General features: G+C 34.3%; 1 protein-coding gene across 1 annotated transcript in view; it reads left to right on the top strand.

Moving 5' to 3' along the window:
* Positions 1 to 9,885, top strand: part of CAPZA2 (capping actin protein of muscle Z-line subunit alpha 2) — a 55,960-nt gene extending 46,075 nt beyond the window's left edge. Inside the window, exons 7-10 of the mRNA XM_055420817.2 lie at positions 2,318 to 2,396; positions 4,941 to 5,012; positions 7,747 to 7,809; positions 8,519 to 9,885. Of these exons, the coding sequence (XP_055276792.1) occupies positions 2,318 to 2,396; positions 4,941 to 5,012; positions 7,747 to 7,809; positions 8,519 to 8,659 (355 nt within the window). The 3' untranslated portion in view covers positions 8,660 to 9,885. The remainder of the gene's footprint in view (positions 1 to 2,317; positions 2,397 to 4,940; positions 5,013 to 7,746; positions 7,810 to 8,518) is intronic.
* The last annotated feature ends 5,569 nt before the right edge of the window (positions 9,886 to 15,454 follow it).

The following is a 15,454-nucleotide window of genomic DNA, read 5'->3' as shown; positions in this document are numbered from 1 at the left end:
AATACATGCTAAGCCCTTCAGAGTAAGTATTGTTATATTTAACTGAAGTATTTTAGTCTTTGACTTGTTAGCCGTGTTGGTTGGTAGTGTGTTAAGGGTACAGTAGCATGTATCAGTAACCCCTGTGGACCAGTATTATCTATGGTCCAAGATTGCTCTACTGCTTAACCATCACAGAAGTAAATGTAAGGTTACAGGAACATTTGGAGGTAAGCAGATCCGTTATCACTGAAGGAAAATCAATTCAGTTCGTAGACATAGGCCTTCTTGACCTTGACAAGCGGAAGTTTCCTAAAAGTTCTGTTGTGTTAACTTACTTGTATGGCCTTAATATAAATGTATTTTGTCCATTTTAGGCCTAAAAACTTGTCACATTGATTTACCAGTATCTTAAGAAATAAATCTTCACAAAATTGTTATTAATTTATGCTGTGTGTGCCAGGATACTTATAATGAAATCAACCTTGTTGAGATTTGGATTCTACTCAGTTTTCATTTAAAATATATTGAGAGATGTTATAGTAAAGTTACTAGTTTATAAATATAGTAAATCTACTAGTTTTCAGAAATACAGTTTGTGTCAGCATATATAAAATGAAAATGATGTCCTTAAATTTTCTAGTCTGTTTCACTTCACATATCTAAATTTTTTTCTAAACTACTGTGAACATCATATTATTGAAGCTAAAATCACTTCCACTTTTTGGAAAAGATAATTTTATATGACATTCCAAAGTACTAGACATTACATATTGCAATATCCTCACTAAAATCTAAATATTTTGGTACAATGAAATTACTCCAGTTCACCTCAGATACAGATAGGATAAAAATCAGAAGATTCTAGTCATGGACATTTCTTACATTTTACTAGAGACATTCTTTTCTTGGTCTCTACTGTTTTGCTAACGTGCAGCAGTATTGGGGTCTTAATAAATGGTTGTTGAATAAATTCACATTTGTAATTAAAGCATTAATAGAAGAGAAGGAAAGAATATAATCAAAGGCTAAGAAATCTTGACTGTTTACTCTGTTGATGAAAGGGTACTGTCTACACAGTGCAATATACTGTTACTGTATAGTAATGCCTTTAGAAGGATCTTTTGAAACAGCTCTCAAAGTGGTACCATTGCTTGCTTTGGAATTCCTTTTTATTTTTCTTTTCACAATCAGTGGTGCTATGTGCATATTGCCATTATAAATCAGAATTGTGTATGCTTAGACGTCACTAGTTGTTGATACACTAATACCTAGATAAAAGGAATAACCTCTTTTGGAATTGTGAAATAAAAATGAATAGATCTAAGTTCTGTTTCTAAAATGACTGAATTGAGTCACTCAAAATCAGAACATGTTACAAAGTTGTCTTTTATTTTGTAGAACATATGCTTTGTTCTAATTGTAGTACTTCTCAAATAAGTGTTGCTTTTAGGTTTGAGAGTACTATCATACTGTAGGTTTCGGTGATTGGTTAGATTGCAAGACTATTGAAGGGAACCCAGAAATAATTCTGTAGCAAAGCCAGTATAGTGACCCATTAACTCTGTGACTATTTACATATTGTTTAAAAAAACAAAACTGATAAGTTTACATATCAGGATACGTCTTTAGCATGCAAAGAGCAAATAGAAGTTGAAAGCAAAGAAGTTGCTATGAAAAAGCTGTCAGGAAAAAATAAAATCCGTTATCTGAGAGACAAAAATAAATAACATGCTTGTTGCTTGTTTGTAATGTCGCAGTTTCCTACCATTAATCTGTACCAATTTTTATACCAAAAATCATTTTGAAATCTAGGAGGAGGATGTTGTACTTTTTATGTGGAAACTAAATCTAAAATTAGAAAAGAAAAAAAATCTGATGCTTATAACCCTTCTCTTTCCAAATAGCAAAATCTCCCTAAGAATGTTGAACGGCCATCCATTCTTTAAAAAGTATGGTACTTAGTATTATTCAGTGGATGGTAAACTTGTGAAAGCCCTTGATAATCTGAATATTTATTCAGTTTTTTCTTAATTAAGGCATAAGTGAGAAAATTGATGTAGTTTTGAACTGTATTTTAAGCCTTAGAATTCTGAAATTGCATCCATTATGTAGATCCTTATCAGTCAAGTGAAGATTAAATTAAATGTAGCTCATAACTAAACTTAACCTCTTGATTCTTTTGAATATTTCAGTGATTAAAAAAATGAATATACATCATCCATCCCCCACACTCTGTCATTATGTAGCGTAAATTTAAGTCTGGAATTTAAATAATTTAAAATTTATTCAAATTATTTTCCCTACCTTATTTACAGCTGCTGTTTTTATTTTTAAGGAATGGTCGTTGGAGGTCAGAGTGGAAGTTTACAATCACTCCTTCAACCACTCAGGTGGTTGGCATCTTGAAAATTCAGGTATGAACTATATTAGTTCACTGATGTCTAGATGATTCTGAGCAGAGAAACAACTAATTCGTATGTTTATATTTTCATAGTACTGAGTAGCTATTTCTTTCCCAGATCTTTGTTGAGAGGTAATGGGGAAAAAAAGTAGTGCTGATTTTATCTTTTAAATAACCTTGCAGTTCATTCCCTAGTCATCAAAAATCTGCAGGGGTAGTTGACAGAGTCTAAAAACATAGCTAAAATTAGATGCTATCATTTGGTCTGCTCTTCATGCAATTTGTTCATCCAAGCATCTTCTGGATTGAGCTGTGCTGTTCTTTTAAATTAGGGTGGAGTTGAATGAAGTATAATATTAATATATGTGTGTGTGTAGATGTATAAATATATATATTAATGCTTGTACATGTTACATTTATCTTAAGTATCTTCTGTACTCATATTTTGCTTATGTGAAACCCACTAGAACTGATTCAGTGTAAGCTAAATGTTTATGTAGAAGAAATCTGATAACTAAGAAGATTTGAATATGAATATTATTAAATAAGTTACAGAGAAATACTACTGGTCTCTTCTTGGTTCACTTATTTATTTGGTAACATTTATTATATCACGAAACTATCATGAAAGATATTGTGCTAAGAGCCATAAAGGAATAAAGTTGGATCAAACACACTGCTCTGTCATTTGACTTCAGAATATATTATTTCTAGTCTTATATCCTATTACTTTTATGTCTTGATGTGACTGTCCTTTAAGAGCTAGAGAATAAGTTATGAACATGGATTCTGAAACCAGATTGCCTGAGTTTGAATCCCAGCTCTATCAGTTGAGTAACATCAGGAAGTCATTTAAGCTTTTATTTCCTCATCAGCTAAGAAAAAAATAGGAAGAAAAATAGCATTAATGGAATAGCTCACACAGTTGTTTGAAAATGAGTTAATATGGGCAAAATGGTTAGAACAGAGCCAGACATAAAGTGTTAATGAATGTTACCTGTTACTGTTGACATTATTTTGTCCTTCAGTCAGACCTCAGTAGCTCTCACCTGCATAATATCTGAGATGGTGCCCCTGTTGGGCTAAAGCTTGGTAAGAATAAGGATTGTCTGGTTCTATCTTCAGCACTTAACATGATGCCTAGCATATAATGTTTACATTATTTTGTTGATTTGCTGGAGCCTTTGTCATCTCCTAATCCATTTTAGAACTTCCCTGGTGGCTCAGATGGTAAGGAATCTGCCTGCAATGCAGGAGACCTGGGTTCAATCACTGGATTGGAAAGATCGCCTGGAGAAGGGAATGGCAACCCACTCCAGTATCCTTGCCTGGAGAATACCGTGGACGGAGGAGCTTGGCGGGCTGTAGTCCATGGGGTCACAGAGTCAGACACGACTGAAAAATTAATGCACACAATCTATTTTTTTACATTGCCATCAGAAAGATGATTTTTTTAAATTTAAATCTGGATATGTTATTTGCCACTTGAAACCATTTTAGTGGTACATTCACCTATTAGATATTCCAGACAATACTGCATAGCATACAAGGCCTACTGTTGACTTGTCCCCTAACTGTGTATTCTGTCAGCCACTCCTCTTCCTCCTCAAGCTCACACATGCCAGTCCTAGGTACCTGTAGACCTTTCTAAAGTATACTCTTCTCTAAGCTTAGTTGCTTCATCTTCCCTAGTCCGTTATACTCATTTAACTAAACCCAAGAACAATGTCACCTCTTTTCTGAAGTCCTTTTTTTAAGTTTCAGAGAGAATTTGGAGTATTGCTAATGTATTTTGTACGTACCTCTTACTGTGTTGTGTTGAAATACGAGGTCAGGAATTGTCTTTTAAAAAGCTTTATGTTTCTGTAACCTCCTGTAGTAGCAGTCGTCTATATTTAATTAATGTTTATTGAATAAATTCATGTCTTTGGACTTGAGGAGTTAAATGCTGCTGCTGCTGCTGGTAAGTCGCTTCAGTTGTGTCCGACTCTGTGTCACCCCATAGACGGCAGCCCACCAGGCTCCCCTGTCCCTGGGATTCTCCAGGCAGTAACACTGGAGTGGGTTGCCATTTCTTTCTCCAATGCATGAAAGTGAAAAGTGAAAGTGAAGTTGCTCAGACGTGTCCAACTCTTAGCAACCCCAAGGACTGCAGCCTACGCTCCTCCGTCCATGGGATTTTCCAGGCAAGAGTACTGGAGTGGGGTGCCAGTGCCTTAGTGGAAATACACAGAAGATAACTGGTGTTGGGAGATAACACTGTGAGTTCAATTTTGGAAATCTTGCGTTTAGATACTGGTAGAGCATCTGTGAGGTAAAGATGTCCCGCAGTCCAGTCAGTGGAGGGCTTGCCTGAGTAACTGAAGGACTTGCTGCCTAGTTCCTCACTAGCCTGAAGGCGGGAAGACGCTCACTGAAGTTTAAAAGGTCAGGAGCTCAGCAGAGAAGACTGGGTTAGAGCCGAAATCGGTAGTCATCTGCGTTGGTGTGATTGTTGAAGCCATGCGGATCTTGATAACTCCTGAAATGTGGTCTCTGTAATTTTTTTTTCTAATAGGTTCATTATTATGAAGATGGTAATGTTCAACTAGTGAGTCATAAAGATATACAAGATTCCCTAACAGTGTCTGTAAGTAATTAATTCCAAAATAAAAGTTAATTCTATCAAACCATAACAGTTTTGGAATTAACATTTAAAGTAGTATTTCTGCTTCAAATTTAAGTGTTTTCAGATAGAGGAAAGATGGTAAGTACTTGGAAATTGGTACCTAACTTTTTTTTAAGCAGCTTTGTTTAAAGAAATATATTTCACCATTCAGTTCACCCATTTAAAGTATAAAATTTATTTATTTGTCGTATGTTAACAGGGTTGTATAACAGTCACCACAATCTTATTTACAACATTTTCATCCTCCAAAAACCCAGTGTACCCATTAATAGTCGTTCCTATTCCCTCCTACCAGGCCTTCCCCCAAGCTCCTCTCAACCCTAAGCCACAGTGAATCTACTTTCTGACTCTAGATTTTCCTATTCTGGACATTTTATATAAATGGAATCCTACAATATGTTTTTTTGCGAGTATTTCTGTCCTTTTTATTGCCAAATAATAACCCATATACCATTATATATTTATCAGTTGATGGACATGTATCTTATTTTTCACTTTTTGTGCTGTGAACCTTCACGTACCATTTTTTGTGTAGAAATTGTTTTAATTTCTCTTCAGTGTATGCAGGGTGGTGGCTTTAGGTTGGTCAAGCCTTCTGAAGAACTGCGAGACTGCTTCCAAAGTGGCTGAACTGTTTTACTTCCTATCAGTTGTAGTTTCTCCACGTCCTCACCAAAACTTGTCTACCTGTTTTATTATAGCCATCCTCGTTAGTATTGATCGTACCTTATTATGATTTTTACTTATATTTTCCTGATGGATAATGGTATTGGGCCTATTTTTGTGTATTTCTTGGTCGTTTGAATAGCTTCTTTGGAAAAATGTCTTTTCGGATATTTTGTCTATTTTTTGATTAGCTATTTGTATTTTTTGTTGTTGTAATTGTTGCTTATGTATCCTGATACAAGTCGTGTGTCAGATATATGATTTACAGATACAAATTTTGTCTGTCTTTTCACTTTCTTGGTAGTATCATTTGCAGAACAGAAGTAACTGGTTTTGACGTGGTTCGGTTTTTTTTTTCTTTTGTTACTTGTGCTTTTGGAATATTAATAGAAACCATCACCTAACCCAGGATCATGAAGATTTTGATGTGGTTCGGTTTTTTTTTTTCTTTTGTTACTTGTGCTTTTGGAATATTAATAGAAACTATCACCTGACCCAGGATCATGAAGATTTACTCCAGTGTTTTCTTCTAAGATATTCTGGTTTTAGCTCTTAAACTAAGGTCTGTGATCCTGTACTTAACTTTTAAGCCCTTTTGTATTTTTTTTCTCCTCTATTTGGATTATGATTTAATGGAGTTTTTCTAAAGTTCAGCTTTCAAATTCTAGAAATTTTGAACTTTTGTTTTTCTTGCAAAGTTCTTTCACACATTCTTTTCATTGCAGATACAACTATGTCTTTGTGGAATTTTTTTCTCCCAAGGGTATTAATAATATAATACATTAATAATAACATTTCTGATAAACATTTGTGTTGTATACCTAAAACCATTAGTATATTATAAACATCAACTACTGATACTCAAAAATTTACAAATTTTTTTAAGTTTAATTTTAAGAAAGCATTTAATATTAAGAAACATGTGAGACTGTATTAGGCCAGATTCTACCTGAAAAGAAATGAAAACTGTGGGATTGGGGGTTTTCTTTCTTTTTTCTTTGTTTTTGTTTCTTTCAGTTTTTCATTAGCACTCAGGTGATTTCTGATTTCTTGCTAAATAGTATTCTTTCAAAATTTGCCAGGAAAGATAATTACTGATGTCTGATTTTCTATAAGGCAGTCTCAATATAGTTCTGTGTCATGAGTATATATGTAAAGTTACTTTTGTAGCAAGGTACTTCGTACTGTCTTCTTTGAGTAATTTGACATTGAGTAAAAATTCTTCCTGAGAGAGATTTGTCTGCAAAATTATAGACTGGAGTTGTGCAAGATCTGGTTGTAATAATTAAGCTTGACTAGTATGCCAGTTTGTGCTGCTTATTTTAGGAATTACCTTTTCACTTCATCTTAGAGGATTTTCATTTGTTGTTTAATTGTTTTTGGATAGAAAAAAAATGTCCCCATTATATATGTGTAAATATATAAATAATATATATAAAGAAGATATTAGATAATTTTGTTAACATTTATTTATAAAAAAAAGTCTCACTTTCCATTAGCATTTACTATTAGGAAAAATGCAAGGACACATTATATTGAAATGTTTAAAAAAATTTCCAGAAAATATTTAAACACTAGAAATTCACCTTAAACTTTAAAATATGGTTTTTCTAATTGGTAATATTTTTAAAATGTATCATTATGGTGGTGAATATTGTTCAGTGAGTATTTGGCATATAGTCATTAATTAGAAATCTGTGACTAACTTATCTGTAACGATTATCTATTGACATATTTGTAAGTATTGAATTTTTCATCAGCAAAAAAATGTATTACTAAGATTTCACTTTCTTTAACCAGGGAACACTAAACACACTCATTCTATAGACTTAAAAGGTTTTTGCCTTGTTCCCCTGGAATTTAGAATAGTTGATCTTACAGTATTTTCCCTTTGTCATAATTTCCACCTGTGTTATTTAAATTATAACAAATCATTAACTGGACATCCATTGACATAGCTATTTAAAAGTAATAGTAATGTAGTTTTAAGTTGCTATTTTATTTTCTTTCGATTTTGTTTTTCATTCAGAATGAGGTGCAAACAGCAAAAGAATTTATAAAGATTGTAGAGGCTGCAGAAAATGAATACCAGGTATGAGTTTCAAAAATATTATATAATCTCTGTTTGTTTATAAATATTGGCACTGAAATTTTAATTTCAGTCATAAACTTGAACTTTTTCATCATTTCACTTTAATAAGATAGTCTTTTTTCATTTTAAATCAAGGGCAGACTTGTGAAAATGTAGCAAAAACTCAGTTTTAGCCAACTGTAATTTCTGAATACTGGTCAAGGTAGACCAAGATTTTACATGACTATTTTGTTTCTGACTAGAAATTCTAATATAGGAGGTGTTTCCCAGAACAGTTAGATTATATGTGATCTGCTTAGATCATAGTTCATTTTATACTCTGCTTTTTATAATACATTCTTTATCAGCTTCTAAACTGCATTCTTGAATTTAAACATTTATGTATTGGACATGTTTCCACTCCTTGCAAATAGTAATTTGTGAAATTGTTCTGAGAGAAATAGTAAAATAGATCCAAAACGAGAACACACAGAAAATAAATCTAATTTATAATTTCATTTTATTAAATCTAATTATTCAAAATGATTATAAGCTTTTTCTTTTAGCTGCTTTTAAATAGCTTTTAAAACCATTTTGGGATTTTTACTTGACTTCTTAAAAACAATGAAACAGGCTGCTTAAATAAAAGTGTTCCCTAAAATATCTATGTGTTTTATACATTGTTCTATTCTTTTTCTTTCTTTAAACTTTTAACTGCTGTTTTCCCTAGACTGCCATCAGTGAGAATTACCAGACGATGTCAGACACTACTTTCAAAGCCTTACGTCGGCAGTTGCCAGTTACACGCACCAAGATTGATTGGAACAAGATCCTTAGTTACAAGATTGGAAAAGAGATGCAGAATGCATAAGATGAACATTGCATGATCGGATCATTTTAGTGTCTTTGCGTTAAAAAAAAAATCATTGCAAAAGTATTCAAAATTGTCAAGCTCTACCCAGTCAGAAGGCTGTTGCCATTTAAAATCACTGTAATTAATTAGTTTGGTTAGAGCACAAAGCTTAGCTAATCAACCTTTTTTTTTTTAATTTCTTTTATTCAGAGAAGATTGAAAATCAGTTTAGTTTAAATGTCTTTTACTTTCTGTTATGTCTTTCTTTCTTACAATGAAGACATGATTCCTCTAGTTTAATGTCAAAAGTTTTTGAAGTGTTTAAAAAATGTTTTACTTACCGTAACCCTAAAGTTGTTGTCTTTTGGTCTATGAAGTGGGTAACCGTTGCTCTTTGCCCAGTCCTTTTTAATGGGGTCAATAATGGACATTCTAGTATAAGGTGGTTGATGGATTTAGTCATATATGCTGCTAAAGAAATTGTCTGCCTTTCCCCCCTCACCTCTTTCATTTATGTAAGATTGAGATTAGAGGGAAAGCATTTTCTATATCAATTGTGTTTAAACCTTTCAAGAAGGTTATTTAGCTAGCTTAGTGTTTAACTGAACTTTTTTTAAACAAGGCCACGGTCTAATGCTGTTTTGAGATTCTGAATTAAATGAAAATTCTTATTTCAGAAATGCATTTAATGCTTTTTTTTTCTTGTGACAGTTATGCAAATTAGCTTGGATTCCATATGTCCCTGAGTTATTTTTATCATAAAGCCACAAATGTATTATAAGGCAAATTGTAATATATATAATCCTAAACTCATGACCATGTCTCAGTTTATTTTTTTCTTGGAGTAAAAAGTACTGAAATTCAATGTGACATTAAAATGAAAATTTTCCTATTTATTTGAGTATAAAAATCACTTACCTGTGAATCATATACTATTTTAAAATACGTTCTTTGGATGTTTGTGATTCTTTCTGGTTGTAAATTAGAGAAGCTGGGAATACATATGGTGTGCAGTGAAGTCTGAAGTTTTCCACCGTCCTCTGCATCATAAGCATGTTTGTAATATTTTAAAAAATACATTTACTGATGCTACAGGAACTCCAAGCCTGTGGTGAATGTTAGTATTTACTATAGGGAGGGTGGATTTGTGGTTTCATTCAGTTGAGTTATTGCTTATTATACTCCAGTGGAATCCTTTCCTCACATATTCCTGTGGATGTCTGGGCCTGGAAATGTTTTTTTTTTTTAAAAAAAAAAAAAACCCACTTTTATTATGTACAATAAAATATATCATTAGCTTGAATTGTATAGATTTTAAAAATTCTCTCAATGAAACATGTTGTTTAATTTCTTTTTTAAAAAATCTCAGTTGGGCTTTGAAAGCATTGAGAGTACAAACATACATAAAATTATGACACTTTTGGTTAGATTATTTTTTCTAGCTTTAAAATACAAGTTTTCTCATATTGAGGTTCCAGAAGAAAATGAATTAATAGTGTTAATTATCTATTCCCTTTTTTAAAACACATTTTCAAAAGTCTAATAATGATTCTGAACTAAGCATTAGGTGAGTCTTTAATTGATTAGCTTAATTACATCAACTGGGCTATTATGGGTTTGTCATGCTCTGAAGGTTAATTATTTTGACTCTGTTTTATGGCCTAGAATGCTATGTTAAAAATATATGTAATTGTTTCTGAGGTGATGTGCATGTAAAAGGTCATATTTATCAAAATAGAGTGCAGTCTGAAATAATAGTTGTGTGATAGACTTAGTCTTTCATAGTCTAAGATTTGCATTTTATTAAAGTAGAAAAAGACTAGAAACACAGTATCGTAAAACTCAGGGTTGTCTTTTTAGTAGGAGTCATAACTGAGTGACTGAACTGAACTGAATGTCTGCTTTGTTGAATAGGCCAAAGTGTGGAGGTAAAGGCAAAACTAGAACAATTATGCAGTCATGTGGTGGATGGAGAAAGCTGGCTTGGCCTAAGGTGGTAGCTGTAGACTGTGAAGTGAAGTGAAGTAGCTCAGTCGTGTCTGACTCTTTGCGACCCCATGGACTGTAGCCTACGAGGCTTGTCCCTCCATGAGATTTTCCAGGCAAGAATACTGGAGTGGGTTGCCATTTCCTTCTCCAGGGGATCTTCCCAACCCAGGGATCAAACCCAGGTCTCCTGCATTGCAGGCAGACGCTTTAACCTCTGAGCCAGAGGTACTGATTTCTGGATATATGTTAAAGATAAAACCTTTTGGATTTGCCAGGATTGGTTGTAGAATGTGAGATAAAGGGAGATGGAAAGGACACTCGGGGTTTGAGAAACTACAGATTTGGGGCCGGGGAGGGCTGGGAGCTGGGAGCTTGGTTTTCAAGGGGGAAGTACCTTGTAGCAGTTAGATACTAGAGGTAGGAGGTAGACAAATGCTCTAGACCAGAGGAATAGGAGAGCTGACAGACCTGGGAAACATAGTTGATAGCTGGGCAAAATGGAAGACTACTCAAGGTTAGTGACCGTTAATTTATAAGAAGACTACAAGTAAAGCAGTGTTTTATCTTCGGCCATGTAAAGCAACATGAGTGCAGGCCTAGAGTAGGTGAATTGGATTTAACAGAGGTTGCCACAGGAGTCTTACTGACCCAATGCAGAGGGTCCGTAATGTAGTGATAGCCTGGGAACTTTAGCTAGGTAAACGAGGAAGTCCAGACATGAGAGGAGGAGAAGGAAAATGTGGCACCATCAGTGGACTGTAAGTCAGTTTAGAAAGAACAGTCTGGAAATGTAGGAAGTGGAAGTTAGCATGATGTGCTTAAAGTTGAGAATTTGAGGAGTTACAGTTAATCTGTTAGGACAAGTATGATCGATCTGTCACTGAGGTGAGACGAGAGGAATTCAGGAGCCCTGAAGTCCCTGCTTGCTGGGGATATTACAGCCAAGAATTACAGTAGAATTAGGTGTTATGACGTGAGTGCTGTTTTCTCAGACTATCTGGATGTACATTTATAATACATTTGATAGATAACTATAAGCTGTTTCCTCATTTGGGATTTTGGAAACTAAAATGGGGACAAAAACATTCAAAGTTATCCTGGAAGTTCTGGTTCATTATAAATGTTCTTGGAAAGTGAAATTTTTAGGATAATAATTATGGACAATTATAGATATTTATGGGTTTCCCAGGTGGCTCAGCAGGTAAAGAAACTGCTTGTAAAGCAGGAGTCAACAGGAGAGGTAGTTTCAATCCAGAGTGGGGAAGATCCCCTGGAGAAGGGCATGGCAACCCAATCCTGTATTCTTGCATGAAGAATCCCATGGACAGAGGAGCCTGGTGGGCTACAGTCTGTAGCATCACAAAGAGTTGGACACAACTGAAGCGACTGGGCACTCATGCACATAGATAATTGTATAGCATTTCCTTGGCCCTTCCTGTGATTAAAATCATTTTTGACTTTTAATCACACCAGAAGGCTTGGGGATAATCCAAGATCCTTTGAAAAGAACTTCCATACTGATCATCAGTTTATATCTTTGCCAGGTATTGGTTATAAAATATAAAGATGTACCTTGCCAAACACAGGAGTTTGGTAATGCATGTGTGCTCCTAAATTTCCTAAGAATCTGTATTTCTATTCACTTCTCTACAGATTATTTAAAAGCAGAATCACAATGTCCGTGTTGTTTGTCAATTGTGTTTTGGAACAGCTTAACCAAACTTAAAATTTTTAAAGGCAAGGCTTTTTGTATAAGGATCTTTTTTGACTTTCTGCATATTTTGCAAAAGCTTTATTTTAGGATTGGCTAGTAGTGCTAGCTGTTAGAGAATATGCAAAATATTCACCAATTAAAATAGCCAGTTAAGCTTCTAAAAGGCCTTACTGGTGTTAGAAATTAATATCAGTCACTCCTTACCCACTCCAGTATTCTTGGGCTTCCCTTGTGGTTCAGCTGATAAAGAATCCACCTGCAATGCAGGAGACCTGAGTTTGATCCCTGGGTTGGGAAGATCCCCTGGAGAAGGGAACGGCTACCCATTCCAGTATTCTGGCCTGGAGAATTCCATGGACTGTATAGTCCATGGGGTTGCAAAGAATTGGACATGACTGAGCGATTTTCACTTTCAAGATTAATCATACTGTGTTCAGAGGACTGTTCTAGGCAGTGCAGAGTCAGGAGAATATGGAACTCTTCCGTAAAGGAGTCTACAAGGTAGTCATGGGACTATAGCCATGTTTTCTAACTTTTTCACATCATAACCAGAATGGAAAATGGTGGTATTTTTAAGGCATTCTGGGAGAAGTGGATGAGACTGCTTGCCAGCTGTCCTAAGGGTTGTGGGGATCAGAATCTTTGTACACTTTGAGCCTATGTAGGAATATGTGTGAAATACTTGAAGATTGTTTACAAGATAAACTTCAAGCCTAACTTACCAAGGGTAGCTTTTAAAGGGATGTCAGGCCAAGGAAGTTGTCCTAGGAAGGATGAGTTGAAACTACTTCAGCACAATATTTTGGTTAAGTGTGCATGTGACTGGTAGGCAGGAAATCCTCTTGTATCTCATCGAATTATCAAAATACAGATAACAGCATATCAGTCTCACTGGTATATTTTGGGTCAAATAGCGTTACCCAGTTGAAAATGAAATCTAACTTTTTATAAAAAATAAATTTCACAATACAAAATGAAGACAGCATAAAGGATAAAATTTTTAATGTGTTCTTATAAAATTAGAGCATGACTAGTAAGATACTAAAGCATTTTTGTCTCTAGTTTTGGTATAAGAAAATTGTACTAGTTTAATGTTAATTGTAATATGTAGCATTAAAAACATGAATTTTCTTTTTTTTTTTTTTCCTTTCTGTAGTGTGACTATTGGAGAACTTTTTTTTTTTTGGTCCCAAAAAATGTCAAACCAGCCATTCGTTCTAATAACAGATATTCACTACATGAACTTAAAGCTAGCTAATTAATAGAAGCCTGTTAAGGAAACAAAGTTGGTTGGTATGTTTGAGGAGATGATTTCTTCAGGAAATTTATAAAATGCTCAGTTGTTAAACCAAACAAATATTCAAGGAATTCTCTAACTAGAAGATACCCTGGAAGCCTTACTGACTCAACAGTAAATCACTGCCTTCCTCAGTGGCTTCAAGTTTTGTGCTGCTAACTTAGCCAAATCTGAACCCTGATGCAGGTCTCTTCCAAATTTCTACCTGAGAATGAGGCCTTGCCCCTTGTTTTCGCAAAGAATGTTGAAGAGAAATACGAAGGAACTACAGATCTCTTAGAGACAGTTGACACTGAGACTTCAGTTCTTTTAGAATGCACAAGAAAATAATAGATCAGTATTCAGGACACGAAGTATCTCAAATGAGGAAAATGAAAAATTAAGGGGAGAAAAGGAAAAGAATCTGGCTTATGTGCACCAATTTCCCTTTTGGGGGGCCTTTATGAAGGAGAAAGAAAAGATAACAGAGACTTGCTTTGGCAAAATCTTATGCCAGTGTAAATATCCAGTAACAGAGAATGATTATAGATGCTGTGGATTGTTAACACTGAGATAGCATACAGCTTTTTAAAACTTACTAGCCAGAATTTCATATGCAACAAAATAAATACTGAGAGGAAAAAAGCAAGTTCCAAAAGGTAAGTACAGATTTGAGTGTAAATTGAAAACTCTAAAACATATATGTGTGTATGTGTTATGTATACAGTAAAAAGCTAAATCAGGATAGTATATGTGTGGAGAGGAACATAGGAGAATGGAGTTGGGAAACAGTAGAGAGAGGTTGAGTTGTTAGCTGTAAGATTTATTTCCCAAAACGGAGTGATAGGTATACACGTCCTCATTACAGCATGACATGGGTTTGGTTTTGGGGTTTTTTTGTCTGATACATTTTTCTAATTTAAAATACTATACAACTTACATTGACACATTTGAAACTTTAGGAAATGACTCAGTTTAAAGGTAATAAAATGGCAAAGGTCATAACCATGGAATCAATTGTATAGGAAGTTTATTAATACCTCTTTTAAAAGTCATTGAATCCATATTGTTTTATAGTGAATTTTATCAAGCTTTCTATATTCAGATTATTTCTGTGTTTTAGAAGTAGATGGAACTCTTATTTTATGAGCCTGGCATACCTTTAAATAAAAAAGCACCAGAAACATTGATGAAACTTCCTTGTTTCCCTGTAAAGTTAAAAGCAAAATTCTTTAAGACAATAATAAAAGCATACTACATTATGACCAAGTAGGTAGATGGCATCACCGACTCTGTGGACATGAGTTTGAGTGTACTCCGGAAGTTGGTGATGGACAGGGAGGCCTGGCGTGCTGTGATTCATGGGGTCGCGGAGAGTCGGACACGACTGAGCGACTGAACTGAACTGAACTGAACTGAGGACTTATCACTGGAATGCAGTGTTTCTTGATAGCAAATTTAGTAATGTAGCTCTCTACATTAGTATATTAAAGCAGATGACACACATAATTCTTTCAGTAAAACAAAAATTTTTAAACCCAGTCCTGATTTTAAAGACAGCATTTTGAATCATTGAGGTAAAGATGAATTTTATTGGAACAATGGGATGGAAAGCTGGAAAAAAAGTTGAGTTATATCCACACCCCAACAAGTTATACCAAGTTAAAACTGGGTCAAAGATTTATTGATAAATTGTCATTAAAGTTCTTGAATAAATCATGGTAACCAATTTTTAACTAGGAATAACAGAGTATTAGAAGACAGATAAAACCTTCAGAATCCCCATAATCAATGTATTTGATTTTATTTAAAAAAAAAGATTTTTCTGTAAACT

The sequence above is a fragment of the Moschus berezovskii genome, chromosome 3 (assembly GCF_049115385.1).
Source record: "Moschus berezovskii isolate FMDL1 chromosome 3, NW_MosBer_1.0, whole genome shotgun sequence".
Lineage (NCBI taxonomy): Eukaryota > Metazoa > Chordata > Mammalia > Artiodactyla > Moschidae > Moschus > Moschus berezovskii.
This window is presented reverse-complemented; position numbering and strand designations above follow the sequence as displayed.